Source organism: Colletes latitarsis, chromosome 5 (assembly GCF_051014445.1).
Source record: "Colletes latitarsis isolate SP2378_abdomen chromosome 5, iyColLati1, whole genome shotgun sequence".
NCBI classification, from domain to species: Eukaryota; Metazoa; Arthropoda; class Insecta; order Hymenoptera; family Colletidae; genus Colletes; species Colletes latitarsis.
Window position 1 is genome coordinate 36,217,428 of NC_135138.1, and position 22,354 is coordinate 36,239,781.

General features: G+C 45.9%; 1 protein-coding gene across 1 annotated transcript; it reads right to left on the reverse strand.

The window, feature by feature from the left end:
• Positions 1-13,023: 13,023 nt before the first annotated feature.
• On the reverse strand, positions 13,024-18,491 carry LOC143341850 (silk gland factor 1). Its single transcript, XM_076765156.1, has one exon. It carries the CDS (start codon positions 17,189-17,191, stop codon positions 15,668-15,670), a length of 1,524 nt encoding a protein of 507 aa, XP_076621271.1. The 5' UTR covers positions 17,192-18,491; the 3' UTR covers positions 13,024-15,667.
• Between the last annotated feature and the right edge of the window lie 3,863 nt (positions 18,492-22,354).

Consider the following 22,354-nt stretch of genomic DNA (forward strand, 5'->3'; position numbering starts at 1 on the left):
GTTTAAAACAATCGACAAATTGTAGGACGTAATCGCATTAAGGATAATAGCGTATAATTAAGCGGCTGCGACGCCCCGACGCCCCGACGCGGGTAGACGCCGCGAGAACGAACATGTGCGGTCGCCTTTGATCCGTCACACCTGATTTCACCCCTCGACACATTTTTATCCAAGGGGGAGGGGGCTCTGGTCGACCTGTCTGTTAACGCCGAGGGAAACGACGAAAAAGTGGATTAAAAGCGATTCATTGTTGTCTGGAATTATGCACCGACCAACCAGACCCGCGCTGGATTGGTTACGCTGTGCGCGATAGTTTTGACAGATCCGTGATCTGTTTGCTGACCCTATTATCCAGGGTGGCTCGGTGCCCATTAGGGCTGACGGTATACTCGCATATTATTAATTATAACGTTTCTATTATTATTATTCGTGAATTTAATTAGATAGTTACTGTAAATCGAACTTTGATATCTGCTTAATTTCATCCTAGCCAAACGTTGGTTAGAAAACATCGTTTCAAGCCAATTATTCATAGGTCATGGAGCGTAACATTTAGCTCTATTCATCTATAATGAAGTACAAAGGGTGAACCCGACGATAACTGCAACGTTGGGGCGTAACTATAGGGTGAGCCGAGTTAGGGCTCACGCGCATCAGAATTTTATTACTCGTTTATTACTATAATAGATGCAATCGTCTGTACATTCTGCTTACAGTAAATCCTTAACATTCTTCGTTTGCCTACTTGCGCTGAAGCTACAACACCGGTTATTTCGAAAATAATTCTTGTAATTCACTTGCGCGAGAAACGAGCCTTCGCTTTAATTCGGTGGCGCAATTAAAAATACTGCAACTCGGCGCCGGTATGACGATCGTGCGAGCTCTCGAATACTCGAATTTCAAGAACAAACACGCGAGTTTCGGGGACGTGAAATCAGACCGCGAAAACCACACAGAAAAACGAACCGTCAGGCGGTCGAGTCGCGATGAGTTTCGCAGAGCAAACGTCCTCGACTCCCCGACAAATTTTCCCTCGCCAAGATCGTCAAAATTACTGCAGCCGTTGGTCGTAATTTTGCTTTTCACCGATTTTGGAAAATTTCTTTCGAAACCGCGACCGAGAAACGTGAAATGGCCATTAGAGTCTGGCGATCGATGGCGCGAAGGCCTTAAAATTGGAATAGGCTACAAACCGCGTTACTTTCGATAAAAACTTATCGAAATAATGTACGAAGGGAAGTGAGACGATATCGCACGGGGGGTGGCAGATTCTTCGGAATAGTCGGTTCGCCAAGACTTCTGGTTGGAATTCATTTCAACGAGAAGCTCGGGGAACGCGTAACCCCTGTCTCACGGGGTGTTTTAATATTTCATAGGCTGGTGACTCTCGCCGTTCCGTCGAAACGACGCGACGTCGCTCTGTCTTGGCGACGCGGATTCCAGCGGCTTTCGGCATCTCTTTGCTCCGAATGACGCCGTGAATACCGAGGCACCATCCTCCCAGACAGTACATTCCGACTCTCGCGAATTCATAATAAAAAATTGCCCAGTTGGGCTAGTTTGTTCGTAGCTATGATCAATCGATGGAGACATGTCGGTGGCCTGGTTTACAGGAGACGCTGCGTATACCCGATCGGTTGTTCCTTTTCCAAGCGACTCTAGGCCTCGGTCGAATCATCCCCTAGCTCACGTCGATCATCAACTATCCCCAATATCCGAAGGAATCTTGAAATCCCAAGATTCCCAAGGATTACCTAGCAGCTTCTTCATTTTCGTGACGATTCCGGGGCCGGTCGAGTCATCTCACGGTCGGTTTCGATCGGCAGGTTCCCCGGTAGCCCACTGAACGCTGGAATCGTGTTCTTCTGGAGGGTTGACCGGCGATCCACGCTCGTCTCCTTCGTTTTCCCCGTGATTTTCCGCGCGATACGGGGCGAAGAGAGGACGCGGGAGGGCTGCTGGTAAGCAGAGAGGAGAGGAGAGAAGAGAGGAGAGAGGAGAGCCGGTTGCCCGGCGGCGGTCGAGCGAGGAAAGCGTTGCCATCGCTACGCCGGGGTATCAGCTTGCCTTCTGGTTGGCCCGAGCGAACGCGGCCCACGAGACTTCGCGGGGTGCAAAGCACGCTCGGCCGAGGTATTGACGCGCCTTCGTCGGACTGAGACCGACGAACTGGATTGCGACGGAGAAGAGGAACCGACAGAGAGGACTGCCGCGGAGGGAAAAAGTCAGACGACCGTGGAGGGACCAGGACAGAGTCGTAGAGTGACGCGGGAAACGGAGCGAGCGGGCGGTGCAACAAGGGGAAAGAGAGAAAAGGTGAAACCGGGTGTGGGAGTAGGAGTGAAATCGAGACAGCCCGCCAAAGAAGGACAGTCGGTACAGAGAGTGGGAGGGAGTGGGAGAGACACAAGAGAGACCCAGAACGCAGGCTCGTTCAACATGGCCGACGCTACGTACCCCCACGCTGATAAACCTGCTCATATTCACTGATAGCCGCTCCCACACGCGTCAGCAGTCGCGTCTTTCCCTCCTCTTTGCCTCGTTTTCTCTATTCCGCTTCGCGATCCGCGTTCCTTTTCTGTCTGTCTTGCTCCGCTCGTGTCTGCCTCCGAGTCCGCTTGTCTGAATCTTTTTGCGACGTCCAACGTCCTCCCCCTCACCCCTCCCCCGTCTCTTCCGCGTCATATTCTTCTTCTGTCTTTCCGACCTTTTTTCCTGGTCTCTTCCTACCCGTTTTCACTTTTTCTTTCGTTTTTCTGTTTCTGACAGTCCCCCTTTCGCGGCTGTCTCGATACGTTGCTTTTCTTCGCCTTCTTCTTTCTCTGTGAATATTTACAGGGTACCGATACGACCAATAATGTCCACGATAACAACGATGATTAACACCGAGGAGGACCAATCCCATGGCCCCCAAGATCATCAGATGCCACGCCAATGGACTTCTACCAGTTAGAAACCACGAAAGCAAAAGTTTACGACAAACAAACCTAACGCGTACCAGGAGTTGATGCAAACGATCATGAAAATACAAACGAAGTTTGTGTAAACACAAATAGATACCGATGTCAACGAAACACCAGTCCCTTATCGTTTCGTACTTTTGTTGTATCTTCTCAATAAAGCACTTAAACAAACTCGCATTCTTCTACGTGAAAGTTTTTTCACTTTTTCCTTCGTTTTTCTCTTTCCAATTCCTACAACTGCAAAGTATCGAGTTATTTCGCTTCCTGGGAGACGCTCGACGAAAATTCTCGTACGAGTATCGCTCAAGAGTAGGTTTCTACGTAATGATGACCTATGGGGAAAGTACGGAAGAACTTACAACGCGAGATTATAGGTGTTACGTAACGCTAGATAACCAAGTAGAATCGGAATCGATTTCTTACGATTTCCCATATATTCCCTTCGGGGAGGCACGATATCCTTCGAAGGATATATGGTTCGACGGAAGAAAAAGCTCTGTAATAAATACTATCCAGCGTTACGTAGTTTTATACGCAAAAGTTGGTGCGTTTCTACTTTTTCCGCCGTCAAGATTGGGAAACATCATTGCTTTTTTACGTAGCGAAAAATAATATTTCAATCCCTATAGTTTGTGTATTTCCAATTGAATTTCAATTTCCAAGGGAGTCTCGGGGTTGGAAATTGGCCAGTGTCTGAGACGCGAATCCCTATCGGGTTCAAGCAACCGTAACGTTTTGCTGATTTTATTAGCGATCGTCCCATTAAGACCAGGATTACATTCTAATTAACAAGGAGTTTGTCGTGCGGCCGACCCCTAATCCGTTTACGAAAATTTCAATTTCTCGGCCGCACCTAAGTAAACCGAGGCTGCCTGAACTGCTTGAGCCGCTACAAATTCGCCGGACACGTGCAAACTGCAAACCGCGGCCGCCGCACAGACTTTGCCTTTCGTCGACCACGGAGATATCGAAATTGCGCGTCCGCGGGCTAATCCTTCCGCCCGAAGAAATTACATCGGCCAGAGGAAAGAGAAACCCACGAAGGAAACTGGTTTCGCGTCGCGTTTTCTCTCGTTCCACGACACATCTTCACTCTCGTCGCCGGCCTACGCTACGACTTGTCAAGATGGACCAAGCATTATTCCCCTCAAAGTACCCAGAACGATGCCTCTTGCACATTTTTTTCCATCGTCAGTAATAGCAGAGATATTACGTGTGTTCGAGATAAAAAAATACCACAGGGTGTTCGACCACCCCTGGGAAACATTTTAATGAGAGATTCTAGAGGTCAAAATAAGACGAAAATCAAGAATACTAAGTTCTTGATGGAGGCTTCGTTAAAAAGTTATTAACGTTTAAAGTTCCGACCGTACTGAATTTTATTCTCGAAAATGAGTAGGATTTCGAGGGTATGTCTAATGACCAAAAATGATTGTAATCGACCCCTGCAACCGAAAATATTTTTTTTAGAACGATTTGAAAAAATTTGTTTTCGTCGAAAAATGTCACCTGTCGATTTTCCTTAAAAATTCGTTTTTGATTGTTAATAATTTTGTTGGACGCCCTACAGAAAAGTTGTCTAATACTTTTTTGTAGGTACCCATAAGCTCTACTTCAGAAAAAAGTTTCATTGAAATATATTCACAATTGTAGGAGTTATGGCTGTTTGAAAATTGGACCATTTTCATGGGGTTTTTCTCATTTTACGGGGTCAAGAATCAACTTTTCGATTATTTTTGCGATTTGTACATATTCTCCATCAAAATACGCGTAGTTTGCTTTTTTAAACATTAAAATCGTCGAATCTGTTCAGAAGTTATGACGTTTTAAAGATTCGCATGAAAATTTGGGCAGAGATTTCTGGCCAGAAATTATAGTTTCGGTAAGGAATTTTTTTCTCGAAACTGAGTAAGATTTCGAGGGTATGTCTAATGACCAAAAATGATTGCAATTGACCCCTGCAACCGAAAATATTTTTTTTAGAACGATTTGAAAAAATTTGTTTTCGTCGAAAAATTTCAGCAGCTGTCGTTTTTCCTTAAAAATTCGTTTTTGATTGTTAATAATTTTGTTGGACGCCCTACAGAAAAGTTGTCTAATACTTTTTTGTAGGTACCCATAAGCTCTACTTCAGAAAAAAGTTTCATTGAAATATATTCACAATTGTAGGAGTTATGGCTGTTTGAAAATTGGACCATTTTCATGGGGTTTTTCTCATTTTACGGGGTCAAGAATCAACTTTTCGATTATTTTTGCGATTTGTACATATTCTCCATCAAAATACGCGTAGTTTGCTTTTTTAAACATTAAAATCGTCGAATCTGTTCAGAAGTTATGACGTTTTAAAGATTCGCATGAAAATTTGGGCAGAGATTTCTGGCCAGAAATTATAGTTTCGGTAAGGAATTTTTTTCTCGAAACTGAGTAAGATTTCGAGGGTATGTCTAATGACCAAAAATGATTGTAATCGACCCCTGTAACCGAAAATATTTTTTTTAGAACGATTTGAAAAAATTTGTTTTCGTCGAAAAATTTCAGCAGCTGTCGATTTTCCTTAAAAATTCGTTTTTGATTGTTAATAATTTTGTTGGACGCCCTACAGAAAAGTTGTCTAATACTTTAGGTACCCATAAGCTCTACTTCAGAAAAAAGTTTCATTGAAATATATTCACAATTGTAGGAGTTATGGCTGTTTGAAAATTGGACCATTTTTATGGGGGTTTTCTCATTTTGCGGGGTCAAGGACCAACTTTTCCAATATTTTTGTGATTTGTACATATTCTCCATCAAAATACGCGTAGTTTGCTTTTTTAAACATTAAAATCGTCCAATCCGTTCAGAAGTTATGACGTTTTAAAGATTCGCACGAAATTTCGGAGTAACATTTCTGGCCAGAAATGATATTTTTGGTAAGGAATTTTTTTCTCGAAAGTGGTTAGGATTTCGAGGGTATGTCTAATAACCAAAAATGATTATAATTGACCCCCGTAACTAAAAATAATTTTTTCAGAACGATTTGAAATTTTTTAATTTTGTCGAAAAATTTCACACCTACTTGAATTTTTTCTCGAAAGTGGGTAAGATTTCGAGGGTATATCTAATGACCAAAAATGATTGCAATTGACCCTCGCAACTAAAAATAATTTTTTGAGAACAATTTGAAATTTTCGAATTTAATTCTTAATAACTTTTTAACGAAGCCTCCATCAACAAATTGATACACTTAATTTTCGTCCTATTTTGACTGGTCAACCCGTTGTTCCTACTTTTCTATTCGATATACCGTACACCCTTCTGATAAATCGATGGTTCAACGCGCCGAAACGGACAGTGTCGTTACATGTAAACGACCACGACGAAATCTAAGGGGTAAACTGCCCCGCCGACGCCCCCGCTGTCTCCTGCGAGAATAATCTAACGAGTAAACGACGTAGTAGACGTAACATACGTTAATAGGAGTTGACATTAACTAGCACCGAACGAGCACTCCGTGTCAGTTCGGACGGTTGAATTAATTATAAGCAGTCAACAATTGCAACCGAAGCCTGCGCAAAACAGACAGCTCGTCGATTCAACGATAGCGAAATACATAGGACGCTTTTCGACCGACCATTTCGAATCCATTAAAAATTCCGCGATTAAGTCGAAGAGAAGACCGATGCTAATTAGAGGCGAGGGTAAACAGAAGAGTAAAAAATATTGCAGCTTGCGCGACCGACGCATTAACGTTGGACAATCGGACCAATTGTTTAACTTCGTGTGCGAATTAACGATGGGAGGCCTGATAGCTTCGATCGCGACTGCTGGTTTCGAGTAATTTCAAAGCGTTATCACTTTTACAACCGCTATTGCAATTAGAGATGGTAAATGTTGTTCATGACGCATTTCCAAATAAACGAGCACTGTCGTTAATAAACCCTGTGTCGTTTGACTCATCCTCGTAAAATCTCATATATTTAAATCATATTTATTTTCATTAAAAGTTTGGGAGATACGTTGTTTACAAATACCCACGTTTTACCCTATCCCTATTCTCTAACCTACATTCAGAGAGAAACATGATTTATGCGTTACGATAATAATAAAATTTTATTGTTGGGGTATATGCAAGTCACAAATACACATCAGTTTTTGGCACCTACGTGTTAATATCGCAAAAATTGGTGTACCGCGCCACGTTAATTCCTTTGCTCGTCCGCGATTTATTAACGCGTCGTTTGAATCCAGTTGGCGAAGACAAACAAAAAAAAAAAGAAACATGTATTTCGAACAAATACGGAGAAATTCGTAACGTGGAGGCCGGCGAATAGAGATAAGTAACCTTGCCTCAAATATTTGTCTCATCCGCGGGAGTGTTGGTTAATTGTAGTAACGTTAATTAAAAGGGGCGCCGTTGGTATTATGTCACGCATGAAACAGAATGGAACGTTTGCTAGTGTAAATCATCGTGCAGAAAGAATACACCTTTCTACCAATTTATCGATCCGTGATACGTGATCCTCCCTTATGCTTGTAAAGACTTCTTTGTTGCCTAAAAATTTTAGATACACGAAGAAACTGTCTGCAGAAACGAACTTCAGTGCCCCGTACGAAGGGCTGTATATTTTCGAATTACTTTTTCACGAGAAATTATCTCTTTTCCGGTTGTATCACGATTATCGAAAACACCCTCTCTGCATGTATATATATGTAGATATATTTATATATGTATATGTATCTTTAAATTATTTTCATGCGAAAGAATGAAGGACGGCCGAACAAACTCGGACGCGCGCCCACGTTTGCGATCCAGTTATAAAATTAAATTGAAAATTATACGGATCCGTGTGTCGTGCGATGCGTGAAATGTATCAAAATTGTTTGCAGTTTTTAGCATGTTTGCCGTGCAGCGAATTATATCATATTTCCATAAAGCCATTACACTCCATTAAAATGAAATTCACAACGCGACGTTAATCGATCGTACCTTCGCGTAAACTTTTTGTTATTGCGTTTTCCCGCGATCCCCGAACCGAATAATATTTTTATTTTTAATACAGCCTGCGACGAACAATTTTTGGTATTTATTGTTCGATGACCGTTACTCCGAATCATTTGTAAAAATAAGTAAGCACGATTGAAACAAGAGTATTAATAATAACTCGATGGGAATTGTTTGAATTTAAATTTCTGCTACCTGTCGCGCCTCTTTTCGAAAAAATTCAGTGAACAGTTGATCAATGCTCATATAAAAAGCAATGGAGAATAAAAATTTATGAAATTATTATTAAACTATTGTACCGTTTTCTTGGAACTATATTTCTCGTGAAAATTACGTCCATATCGAGTCGACGTATACAATAGACAATTGCACAGCGTTCGTTTTCGCGAAAATCTAACGAAATCGGCATACTGCACTTAAGAGTCGGCGTTAAGTAGATATCTCTTATCTGATATTATTCAATCGTCTGTTAGGCGCTTAGCTATCCGCGATATCTCCAATGCTTTATTTCTCTAAACCAAGACAATGTTGGTAAATTCAAAAAATTAAATAAACATAGTTTCTGTTGGATCAACTTGCGATCGCGTACCCGACGATCTCGCGAATTGTAACAGTACGTATTTTAATCTTACACCTATGAAAGCATACGCTATAATTATATCGGTATCAATCGCACGAGTTGTGATTGTGTCGTCTGTAGTAGCGTAATTGGAAAAGATTGCGATCGTTTAAGTATCGATCCAATTACTTTGGATAGTAAGAATTCTACGCGAACTATAATATATATAATATATTTTAATAACAGTAACTTGTAACTGTCTCCGCGAATTGTGATTTTGTGTCTTGCGATAACCACAGGATTTTAATCGTTGTTTCTCGCGTAATTGCAAAAGCAACAATGCCACGAATCGGAGTATTAGTCATACGATGTAACTATATCGCAACAAGTCTGTGAACGATAATATGAACGTTTACTATAATACATACGTAAGGAAAATAAAACTGTTTATTCCTACGGAAAGGGAGTATAGTTAAATCGTATGCTACTCTTAGGAGCTACGGGTAATTGCACGATCGAGGCGTGTTTCGATAGTTTGATATTTAATAAAACGTTGTTAGAGAAAATATTATTCCACGGATGACTGATGCACTGAATCGCATCGGTGCTTCTCCAGACATCTTGTCACTGATTCTCCGCGAGCCTTGACTCTTCGCCTTTACTGGCGACGCGAAATTCACGCTTGCGCAACCATAAATTAACGAAGCTGAAAATTAGCCTGACTAACACTGCGTGTACATGTACGCTCGTGCAAATATCTGCATACAGGCGACGCAATGCAGCCACGTATTCGCGCGAACCGTGAAACCGCCTATCGATATCGAAAGGACAAAACTACGGTGCTACGAACAGTATCGAACGATAACGGAACATAGCAATATTAGAAAGATAAATGTTAAAACTATTAAAAATAACATGAAACGTTTGCTCTATCGAGAAACTATCCTTGTCAAAATGAAGTCTCATCGGGGCTGGTTATGGGTGATGAAGGGTACGCAGGTAGCTCGTAATTTGGGCTCATATTGGAAACGTATACATATATTCATAAAGACAGATGCTGGGAAAATTAGCGTTACTATCTATTGTATATTTGAAGAGATTTAACGCGTTGCTATCGGCCCTTACTAAACCGTATACCAACTCAATGTCCATTATTTAAATCATACGTAGTATTAATATCCTCGAATTAACAACGTCGCTTACCGTCGTATGCCTCGATCACCGATGATAGAACCAGTCGATGAAGCGTTAAATTCCATACGAGGGGCTTCTGCCCTTCGTATCCTCCTTCGGAGCAGCCCTCGCGAGGAGTTCCGACGTTGAGAGAGGTACAAGACAGGAGAGCGTTCGTACACGCACGCACACGACCGTCCGGCTTGGCTCTCCTCTCCGTCGATATCGGTCTCCCCTCCCGTCGCGAGCTCCTCACGACGGCCCTTCAACCCCCACTCCCTCGTTCAACCCCCCACCAAGCAGCACGGGGCACCCAAGCAGCTTTCCCCCTCCATACGCCATCGACGTATCTCCCTCTTGCGCTCGGTTTCCCTTCTTCGCGCTCACCGTTTCCCGTTTTTTCCGCTCTTTTCCCGTCTCCCTTTCGCCCCTTTTTCTTTCCCTTTTACTCCACCTTTCGTCCAGCGTTCGTCACCGCGACTCCCTTTCCCGGTGTCTTTCACAATCACCCTTTCCTTCTTCCACGCTCCTTTTACCCCTCGTTGCCCCGTTCTTCGCAGCTTTTTTCCCCGTCTAGGTTTCTTGCGTCTATTTTTCCACCTCCTCCCTTCTCTATCTTACAGATCCACCCTCGCTTTCTTTCCTTCAGGCTCGACGATGCTTTCCTTCTTCGCCACCCTCGCGTTCTCTGTCCACCTTACGTACCCCGTTCTTCCGCTTCTCTCGGTCTCGTTACGTCGTCCCACCCCCTCCCACCTCCTCAAACGCCCCCTTCTTTGCCTCTCGCGCATACTTTGCCGCTCTCAACGCCGGCACTGTGAGGAGCCTATATCGAACGAGCTCGCGTACGCGCGCTCGCGCACCCAAGCGGCTGTGTACAATCAAACATTGTTCATGATTTAGTCAAATATTGGCGAGATACACAGGTTTGTAGTACCTCTCAATGTATATCTGCCTGTGTATCATGCCGAATAATCCGCGGGAGATTGCACCTCGATTGTCCACCCGTTAACTAAGACTCGTTACGCTGCCCCGGATTCGACTCCGTGCGGATTTACCATCTTTGCATGGCTGTTGATTGTTTGACAACCGTTGGAAATTACGAGACGGTATAGTAGAGTAAAACCGTATGATAACTCGAAGGTACAATTACAAGATACACGCGTGTACCCAATATAATAGCTGGACTAACCATATAACACAGAGTGTTCATCAACCATCGGTCCAAACGGTTGTTTTTCGTAACATTATCGCCTAAGAAAGTTGCTCAAGATGTTGTCCCATTTTGGTGCATACTAATTCCCCTATTACCGAAACTATCCAACGTCAACGTCGATTTGAGGCTAATAAAAGCAAGATAGGTGAAATAAGAACTTTTAATGCGTGACGTAAACGAGCCAGATAAGATAATAAAAACACCATGGCCGTAAATTCGGTCGGCACGATGGTATCTGCTAACAGAAAATCAATATGCCAGGAAACACGTTCGTTCGAATAATCCTGATTTGTCGATCATCCCTCCCGATTAAAACCTTGTTTGCCAACAGGGAACTGAGAACCCAAATACAACCAGGCGTTAACGAAGAAGTGGCCAAGAGACACAATTTTTCTATCGCGAATGCAACATACGAATCGTCGACTATCGAAACATTCTCCGCCTGGGATCGTCAACTGATTTTTACGCGATCGTGTTCGTCGGCTAACCAAGCAAATCCGTAATTAATGAGTGCGTATCGATTACATACACAGATTAGAACGTTCGCGAGAGACACTCGATCTAGATCATCCAATAAAAAGCTTCGAGTCAATGAGAATCGCCACGAGTGCCCGTCCAAACGAATGGAAGTCAAATATTGACACCAATTTGTTAATACTCCTGACTCGAAGAGAAAACTCAGTTTTCTCGCTACAAAGTCGATGCCCCGGGTGTTTAGAAATAATTTAACACTGAATACGTTGTAGTTGCCCGGTAAACTGAACAAACACGCAAACGTTAACTTTTTATTATTATGGGAGACGCGTCAATCGTATGAAAATGTTATCTCGGTTACCTTTCACAAAATACAAACAAATACGTCTAACAAAATCTGTTGTGAAATAAATTCAGAGATCACGAATACGAGCAGCAACTGACCCACGTTTATTTCTACCCCGAAGATCGATTTTTTTTTAACGAGTTTCTCTAGAACGCCTATTCGAAACATTCGTCTACGCGTACTACGGCATTATCTTAGTTTTAATCCACCCACTTATCCGAACAGAATGCTACACGCGCGTTTCGTATTTGATCGTATCTGAAATCACGCGATTACAATAAACTGGCAAGCGATTCTTCCGCTAACAAACACAAACAATACAAAGGATTCATATAAGCCATCGATACTTGTTGTCTTTGATTAAAAAGGAAGTCGCGCGCGATCTAGTTTCCGAGATTGCGGTACGTCGATCGAGGCAAGAGGGACAGAGGTAGCGGATTGATGCAGATCAGGATCAAGAGAAAGAGGTAAATCTCGACGAACAGAGAACTTTCGTAGAAATACGTGGATTTATTGAAACATTTACATTCTCGGTTGCTCGCGTCGTTTCTCGTGGCTCTGTTTAGCGACAGAGACTCGTCCGCACTCGCGCGTGATCCACGCCCGCACGTATGTGTATGTACAATCCAGCCACAGAACGACCGATCGCTTCGAGAACGACATGATTCGAGAACATTTTCTTTCTTTCCGGCCCGAAACGACCACTGAAAAACGTATCCGTAGCGGCGACTCGAAATGGATCAAGTAGAAAGTGCTGTTCGTCCGTCGATCGTTTTTCGAAGGTCCCGCCAAAACGGAACTTTGGCGGTTAATGTTTTTCGAACGCCGTCGTGGCGGCGCGGAGATTTGCTTTTAAAAGGCCGAGATCTCGCGGACGAGCGAAGAAATTGCCGAAATGCACAGGAACAATGAAAGCGTGAACGTGACGACGGGATTTCGAGATTTTCTTCGTTCCCCGTTCGGGGGACAAGCGTTCTGTCGTCGGTGGCGGTGCCGTTCGCGAACGAAACAGCGAGAAAAATTAACGGACGAACGGAGCGGATGCGAACAACGAAATCTATGAGCTTTGGTACCCGACGATTTACAACGATCAGTGATCTTTCGCGATGCACGCTGCTCCCTGGCTTCGTCTCTCTATTTACAGGCCGTCTCTTCGGAGGGGCGTGTTTCAAAGGCAACCCTCCAGAACGAGGGCTGGAACGATTTCGGACCTCCAGCTGTTCGAGAGCTGCTTTTGAAACGCGCGGTACAATTTTCTCTTCTGACACACACTTTTTTCTCTCTTCCACTCGCTCGCTTTCTCTCTCTCTTTCTTCCTCCCTCCCTATATATATTTATATATATATATATATATATATATATGTATATACCTAACATAGTGTATCGTTAAAGACTCCATTTATTTATATATTTATATTTATATTTGTATTTATAATTATATTTATATTTATATTTATATTTATATTTATATTTATATTTATACTTATACATATATATATATATATACCTCTCTGTAACATATATAATATTGTACAATCATACGCGTTTACGTTATGCGGCTATCTACACGTATCATACAAAAACACTGGACGTGTCTTGCGCGACGCTTTCAACAAAATTCTTACGATTTTTGTGTCGTTGTGTGCGTGTATGTATGTTTACGTTCGTGTTTATGTCTATTCGGAAGTGTTTCGAGTACAATGCACGTACGAATGCGTGCCCCTACGCGGGGATACAGGCGTCTTTACAAGCCTACGTTCATTAATTTAGACTTATTCTCACGGGTTATCACATTTTTTCGCTCTCCGCCCATCATTATCTCATTTACTCATTCTCGATTTCTCGGCGATGATCGAGGCACAAAGCCGAATCCGGCGATCCTCTCCTAACGAAGAGAGATCGAGATTTTTGTGCGTGACAGTTCGAAGCGTTCGCAATCTGAATCGCTAAGGCTGCGTCGCGACGTCGTTAGAAGTTGCAGCTCGCCGTTAAAGGGTTACTCATCTTCTTCGAGTAAAAGATTACGAAAATACGCGTGCAAAGCCATTTACTTCGATCCGTAAAAATAACAGACGTGCAGTAGCGTAATAAAAAGTTGCGTGTTCTCTTCGAAACTGTATGTTTTGGCAGGCGAGTTTTGTATAGAAGGCAAATCCTCGACGTGTTCGACGAAAGAGATACAATGGTTGCCCTTTTAATAAATGTTTGCTTTAAAAAAGAGAACAGAGGAAACTGTTACATCGCCGAACGAATCGCGAACACACTGTTTAAAATTCACAGAGCGATCGTGACTTCTCGCCCGGATCTCGATTCCCGATAAAGCCTAATTGTCGAATTAACAAACTTTCCGTCGTAAACGCGCATACGCAATTGCATGGCGATAAGTGACAATAGTCGAGAACAGAGAAATCGAGATCAACGGCCGGTAAAAGAGACGTGTGTCATCGAAGGAACAGATAATCCTACAAAGACCTTTGCTATCGTTTTCTAGTATCAATCTAAGCGTCGATAAACGCTCGTCTGGCGATTGTTGACAATATTCTTTGTCACGAAGGAACATAAACGTGAGTCAGAAATTATTCCGGGGATCGTGAAAGAAACACATCCTACGCGAACTAAAGAACCGGAGAAATATCTTCTGAATAGAAAAATGAAAGTGTTGGAATCCATATTGAAAGCAAATAACGCGCTCGATCGAGGTTAATCGTCCCCAAATCCCATCAACGACCAAACACTCAACTTCCAACATCGCGTGAACGCAGTCTCGTAACAAGTAAACTATCGCTACGTATAAAAAAGGAAAGAATTTTGTCGCGCTTCGTAGCCTCGAAAAGCTTTCCTTCCTTCGTTCGCCCAACTTCCTCCCTCCGAGGAAGGAAATTGCACTCGTGTATTGCGAAAGAAACGTATCGTTCGGCTCGTGGACGACGCGTTTCATCGTGGAAAGGAACGACGTAGACTCCGAGGTCAGCCGCGCTAAAAAAGAATCGTCTCGTGCATCGTTGTCGCGTATCACAGAAAACCGACGCGTTTCGACGCGCCGCGACAGGCAGATTGCACGGCTCGAAACAATCCGAAAATCGAGAATAAAGAAATTGCTTGAAAAGGCTTCGTTTTCCAACTAATAGTCTCTATCAAACAATAGTGTACTTTTGTTCATTTTTCGAACCTAACTCTATACATTTTAACTGCCGTGTTATACGAAGAATACTTGTGCGCTAATTGATAGTTACCTTAGGAAAGAAACTTAAAATTCACCTGTTTTTATGAGCCATGTGGGTGGTGTACCTCCTCGAGTATATTTACATAAAATGTTGTCGAAAACGAAGCCGTCTACGCAATTTCGTTACTGTTAATTTTCGTATGGTTTCGAGGCGTACAATCTAGCCAATTTGTGCCACGAATAACGGAACATCCTGTTCGTAGGTACACCGAATGAAACGCCTGTCCGACTCGTGCCGTCGGTCTAAAATCACCCCCGTTTCGCGGACTCCGTCGCGACGTCCCTTCCGCCCACGCACCTTCCGCCTGAACAGCCCCCCAACCAACACTCGCGGCTGCGTTCGGGCGCCTCCTCGTACCTCGGAGTCCAAGTTTCTGGTGTTGCGATGGCTCAGACGATGTCCTCCTCGTCGTCGTCCTCTTCCTCTTCGACGTAGTCGGGCCAGCATGCGTCGGGTTCGTTGTCCTCGCAGCGTCCGCGACGTCGCTGATCGAGCATAGACGGTTGCAGCGACGCCGAGGACGCGGACGCGGACGGGGACGGGGACGCGGATACTGTCGGCTGCGAGGAGGAAGAGGACGATGACGAGGAGGAGGACGAAGAGGCCGATGGATGGTGAGAGGGTTGAACGGAGGAATTAGCGGTGGTCGAAGGGACGTTCGGCGCAGCGTTGGCGGCATAGGCCGCGGCTGCAACGACTCAGGCCAAGGTGTAGGGGTGGGTAGCGTGATGTCACAAGCCCGGTGCGGCGGTGGCGACGGAGGGCGGCGGGGGCGCGCTACTGCTCGCCACGCTGGTCGCGTGATGGTACAACGGGCTCTGGTAATACTCTTGATGGTGATGGTTGGTCATGTTGTGCATAGGTCCGGCGGCGTTCGAGCCCGCGTGCATCCCGTTGTGATGATGATGGCTGGGCGGCGCGGAGTGCGCGTGAGGATGATGCGACGAGCCAAAGTTCGCGTAGCTTTGATGCAGCTGTTCGTACATCTTCATCTCGGGCGGTTTGATGTCCTGGGCGCCGGGCGACGTGCCGGCGGCGCCCGGCAGTAACCTGGTGATGCTGAAGGGATGGCTGGCGGCAGTGTACGGCGGTTCCTGCTTCAGGCTGCCCGGCATTCCGTGATGGAGGGCCGCTGGGTCGGAGATCAGGTGAGGATGGAGACTACGACTGACCATGGCGGTGAGTTCGTCGTGCGCCGCGCCCAAATCCGGGCCCAGCAGACCCCCTATGTCCGTCGTGTCGCTTTTCAACGCGGCGTGGTGTTGATGCAAACTGGCCGCGTGATGGTGATGATGCGAGGACACCAACGAGTGCAAATCTTTCTCGTCCTGTTGCTGGGGCCCGTGGTGAAGAGACGACGGGGTCTTCTTACCTGTGTGGGCCAGATCGTGCGACGTCGGACTGTTGTGTCCGGCGGCGGCAACCGCGGCCGCCGCCGCTGCAACCGCGGCGCCATTGTGGTGCTGCTGATGCTTATTCGTTTGCCTGGTGAGTTCTTTCTTCTCGTCTTTGAACCTCTTCTGTCGGCGCAGATAGCATCCGTTCTCGAACATGTTTCCGCTCTCGGGGTGCAGCGTCCAAAAGGAACCCTTCCCGGGCTTGTCGGGGGTGCGGGGAACCTTGACGAAGCAATCGTTGAAGCTGAGCGAGTGTCTGATAGAGTTTTGCCAGCGCTGCTGATTCTGCCGGTAGTACGGGAACAGATCCATGATAAACTGATAGATCTCGGACAGAGTGAGCATCTTGGTGGGCGCATTTTGTATAGCCATGGTGATCAGGCTGATGTACGAGTAGGGTGGTTTCGTGCTCGCCAGGTTTCTGCGGTACGATTTGTCCACGGTTCGAGCGCGTTGCAACGCGGAATTCGGGGAATCCGGCTCCGTCAAGGAGAGAGGATCCCTGGTGATCCCGGGTCCGCCACCTGGCGTTAGAGGACCATATCCGACGGCGCTCATACAGGCACCACCGCCGCCCATCGAGGTGCTCCCGTAACCTCCCATGGCACCGCCGCCCATAGAGGCCATCCCCATGGCCGAGCTCATGCTGCTCATGTTGAAACTACCGGCGCCCTGCGGGCTGCAGTTCGGGCCAACTCCAACGCCCATCGACATACCCATCGACACGCAGCCCATCGTATTTATCGAGCTGTACGTTGGCGCTATGCTGCCCATCGTGGACATCGCAGCGCTGGTCATCGCACCGCCTAAGCCACCGGCGTCGCCGTACAGCGACTTCTGCGAATGGAGCATGGTCATAGAGCTCACTGGTGCCGGGGTGGCGGGCTGTTGTCTCGTTGTCAAACGGGAATCATGAAAACCGCGGTACCACGGCTGCTGGTAATGCGACGCTCCCTTAATCTTCTCCCCGTGATCGAGAATCCTATCACCGTTCCTGTACCTCGCACTCGACGATCACTGATCCTAGCACAGAGTCGCGGCCTCCAACTTGACGCGCACTTTACCCGTCACTGTCTTCCGGCGCGTAACCTTTCGTTCCTCGGTGTTCGATACGATCCACCAAAAACTTCACCAAACGGCCGGACAAAAACACGTTTCCCGTGACGTTCACAGACGTTCCCGCGCGCACCGAATATCTCTGTCACGGGGGGGGCCCACTCGTGTCTCCAGAAACTGACCGGGCGATCGCTGTTTCGACAACGCGACGCGACTAGACTACGCGAAAGCGGATTCGGAGGAGGACACGGCGCTGGTCGCGCGGCCACCACACGGGCTTCGCACACAAGAGCGACGCGGTCCGGTTGTTTGAGCGGGGCCTGTTTGAGTCGCCTCACCTCCACTCTCCCTCATTCACCAGTCTGTCTCTCTGTGTGCCGTGTGGATGGAGGCCGGTTAGCGAGTATACTCCGCTACTCTTGAGTCTCCCGATCTTGTTCAAACACGTCCCACTCCCGGACGGTTCCGCCGCGCCTGTTTTTCCCTTGCTAGCCAATCCCCTGCCCGCTGGCCCCTCCACCCTCCGACGACGACCAATCGGACCAGGTTCAGGGGTACGGTCGTGTATCCCCTTCGTATCTGGTGAATCGGTGGCGTGATAATGCGAGCGGCCGGTCGGGCTGGATGGTCGGCTCGGGAACAAGACGAGCGCGCAGCTGCGGAAAACGCCGCGCCGCTTGCGCAATGCCCCCAGGACGCCCGACAACGACGCCGAACGCTCGACGCCCGCGTCCCGACGCGTCGCCTCCGCGCTCTCCCATGTCATGTCAACTGTCTGTCTGCCACGCGTTTGACACCTATCGCGCCGTCACGCGCGTCCTCCGACGCCGACGCTCGCCCGCCGCTTTCTTTCTCTCCGCTCTGCTTTACTTTCGCCACCGCTGTTTCTTGCATCCTCCCCCTTGTATCTATCTACTTCCTCCTCTCTCTCTCTTTCTCTCTCTTTCTATCGCTACGACGCATCCGGCTTTTTCGCGGCTCCTACAGTTCGAGTTCGGTCGCCAGCTCGTTTTCGCCTCGCGGCGCTCGCACCCCGGACACGCGGATGACTTTTCCCGAGGAATCGTGGAACACGACGAGGACGATCGATCCTGGTGCAGTCACGCCGCGGAGAACGACCAGGTTCGTTGTTGTTGGTTAAAACCTCTCTAATTTTCGTCGCGAAAATCGGTTTCGTAAGCTCCGTCACGAGCAAAACACGCTTCGTAGAATTTCCAAACGTAATTAACACTGATTTCCAGTGTCCGACAACTTACCAATACGTTTTCAACTCATACGTATCTATAATACGCGAGTATAACCGCAGAGTAAAATATTCGTTCGATCGACAATATTTTATCTAATGTATTATTAATAACTTAAACAAATCTAATGTTCAACCGTATCTGCAAACAGCTATAAATTATACGCGATATTTAACCGTTATGGGCGAATTAATGCCCTAGAATCGCCGCTTGATAACTCGCATTTCTGCCCGAAATAGCCGTGGAAAAAAAGATACTTTCTCCGTTTGATAAAAACGAACAAAGTCACCGATATTCGATAAAATAATTCCTAGCGTTTCCAACATTTTAAACGCATTTTTGTTAATTATACAACGGTCCAACGGGCCGCGCGTTAAATCCTCGTAGCGACTTCCATGAATATTAAACGCGCGTAATAAAAAGAGGTCGGATTTTCGGCGGATAATTTAATTGGCTTAACGCGATCCGATCGACGCGATTCCCACTGTCGCTTCGTTTTGTCAGCAACGCCATTCGCAAGGTTTCTCGCGAACACCTCTTCTTTAGCCATTTTCAAATCGCGAAATCTTTGCGAAAACTTATCAGCTGCCTTTTATCGTACGTATTTAAGCAACACAAATTTAACTTACGTCGTCCTCGAAGAAACTCGCGTTCCAAATATTCTTTATCTACAAGGACAGTCTGTTTGCGAAACAGCCTCGTCTCGTAATCCTTTTGTAATCAGGACCAAGACCAACGTTACGTTGATTACGAAGAGTGTCTGGTACACGATGGTCCACCAAAAATGTCCAAAATCTCTTCGCTGCTTCCACCGACGGAAGTTTAAAATGGCAGATCAACGCATCGAATCATAGACGTTAATTTTGATGATTTTGTCGTTTGAAAAAGGAACATTTGTAACAATTACGTGAGAAAAAACGTAGCGACGGCTGCGAGATATTCTCCGAACGTTAGTCTACGAAATTCTGGAGCCGTCGGAACGCACAGTACTCACTGAACAGTGCCAAAGAAAAGGAAAATTAGCTCCAATGTTTAAAACTTGGCTTTCGAACGAAACTGGACAGTTGTTTATGACAAAGAACGAACCGCGTGTGTGCGTTGATAATTTTACAGAGTACGAAACGGCACACAATGAACGTCCTGATCCTTATTCAGCGGTGAATTAAATATCGTGTTGGTCCTGGATAAATCGTTGCTAGTTTTCGCATGAATTATCGAGCGCGCAAACCGTTTACGAATGCATATTTGTGTAACGTTCGTTTAAAATTGATCTTGCTCTTGGAAAAGCGTTTTGAAATGTAAAACAGGTATCTTACATAAAGATGTAAACACATTGAGTTGACGAATACGTACTTTAAATTACATACGTAACGTAAAAAATCGCTTCTTTGAAAAATAGTGCCGAAAGGACGCCGATCTCGTTCGAATTCTCTGTTGCATTCGCGAGCAACGCGTTTGATCCTCATTATAGCAACGCAAATTTACAAAACAGGCTGCCACGAAATTGGGAGCCAAACGTATCGCGAGAAAAGATCGACGAAGAGGGGGGGCACGGGCACAACGGTCGGAAGCAATTAAAAATCGCGTCCCTGAAAGAATCGACTCGTTCGGCCGGGCTTTTTCTTTCGCTCTAGCGAGGCGAAATTATCATTATCGCGCGTCCGCCGCGAAGTGCATTTTTAACTTTATTAAGCCACGGCGACCCGGCGGCTTAATACGCTCTGCAAACACGCTCGCGAAACGCTTCTGCTGTTGGATCAAGGGCCGGTAATCGCGGAAGCCACGTACCGCGTCGAAATTGGCGAACGATTCGCAGATTGCTCGCTCCTTTAATTAAAAGCCGGCCGCGGAGCGAAATTATTTTATATTCGCGCCTACAAGTATCGTTCCGCGATCCATTATGCAAGAAATTCACTTTTTCGACCATCGATTAATCTGTCACGGTAATATCTACAACGTGAACATTTTTATATTCTTCTAGCGAGCCTACGGAAACAGTACGCGTACTTATCAATCTATGGCTTCTAGAATCTGAAATCGTGAGAGAATCAATGCATAGGGCTACTGTTATCGTGAAATATCACTTATCAGTTGCATTGGCGCCGAATCCCAAACATCGTATACCTATTCTCGAATAATTTAAACAAAAATGTTCCCATCATCCCAGCAATTAATCCTGAAATTGTAGTTTACCTCGATAGAATTAACAGTCGAACAGCATCATCTATCTTCCCTCCACGCGTCCACAGAAGGCAGAGTGGATCGTGAACGAGGTATTTTATCGATTCGCTGTCGGTCGCCCTTTGTATCTTGTTCAGTGACCAACGATTAAAAGCCCTCCCTGCTCGAATAGACCGTTTCCGAATATCTGCTGACGCGATTGAATCGAACATCTGATCGGTAAGGAAGTAGAAAAGTATTGACGTTCAATTATCAAAGTCGCATACGTCGGTGGCCGTATTAAAAGACCCGCAAAGATTCGCAAGATAATCCGCGATTTGCGACGGAGGAAACGAAAAAGGAGTAACATCTGCGAAAATCGAACTCTGTTAAGTAAGTAAGTAGACGCCAGGCCGCGTATCGTCCCTTCGGCGACCAGCAAATCTCGGTTTACAGTCACTTTAGCACCGCTTATTATCCGCAGCGACCGTAACAGTGGACTTTAACCCCGATGAGACCGTCGTTTGTTTTCGTTCTTGCGGTTGCTCGATCGTAAACACCGCAGGATTATCTCTGCGGGACGCGTTACCCGCCGCCATTGTTTCTTTCCTAGTTGCCCACCCTTAAACACGAATTTCGGGTTTTCCTTCCCATTTTTACTACCACCCACACGTCCGAGACATTAAACGGCCCGTCTGTACGGGAGGGAACGCAAGGCTGCTGCGATCGCGTAAAAGAAAGAAGCGCCACAGTAGATAAATAGCAATAAAAATAGAAGGGTGGAAGGAAGATGAAATACCGCGAACGGCGCAACGAGGCGACCGTGACGGGCTGACGAATCGAAGGCATACAACTCTCGATGATTCGAGCGTTTAGAGTCGGCTAATACTTTACTCGAGAGATTCGTAAACACACACATAGAGGCGTTCACGAACGGGCGAGCGGCGCGTTACAACGTTAGATCCGAGCACCCACCTGTACACCGGGTCTTTATCGAGCCACCAATTGTTTGCGGAATGAAAATATTGTCCCTGTAAACAAGTGGCTACATTGTGCCAAGCGGCTGCGTACGTGCGCGCGCGCGCGCGCGCTAACATACGGTATTCTTCGTTACAACAAATCACTCCCTCCTCGATCCCCCTTGGAACACAAGTGCGCAATCGAGCAGTGTTTGTTTCGATTAGTACCGATCCTTAATCTACGATTAAATAACGATTTGCTATTTGACCTAGATTACGCGTATCGCGGTCGCGATCGATTCTCTCCTGCTTCTCTACCAAGACATTGTCTTCCCACGCCTCTGATTTTATAATTATCTTCTATCACGATCGAATTCAACTGATCGAAATAATTTCCACGCGATCGTACGCATTTGGATGTTCCAGGTTGAACAAACTTCTACGCTTTTTGTACTTTCTTCGTTTTAAAAGTGTTTGAATTCGTTTGAAGCACCGAAAGACGCGAGTCGAGGGTCCCGGGCTCGATAAAAGTGTTTTGTCATTTTTACAAGGAGACGAGGGAGGCGACACGAGGGTAGACGAAGGATTGCTACCTGATCCAC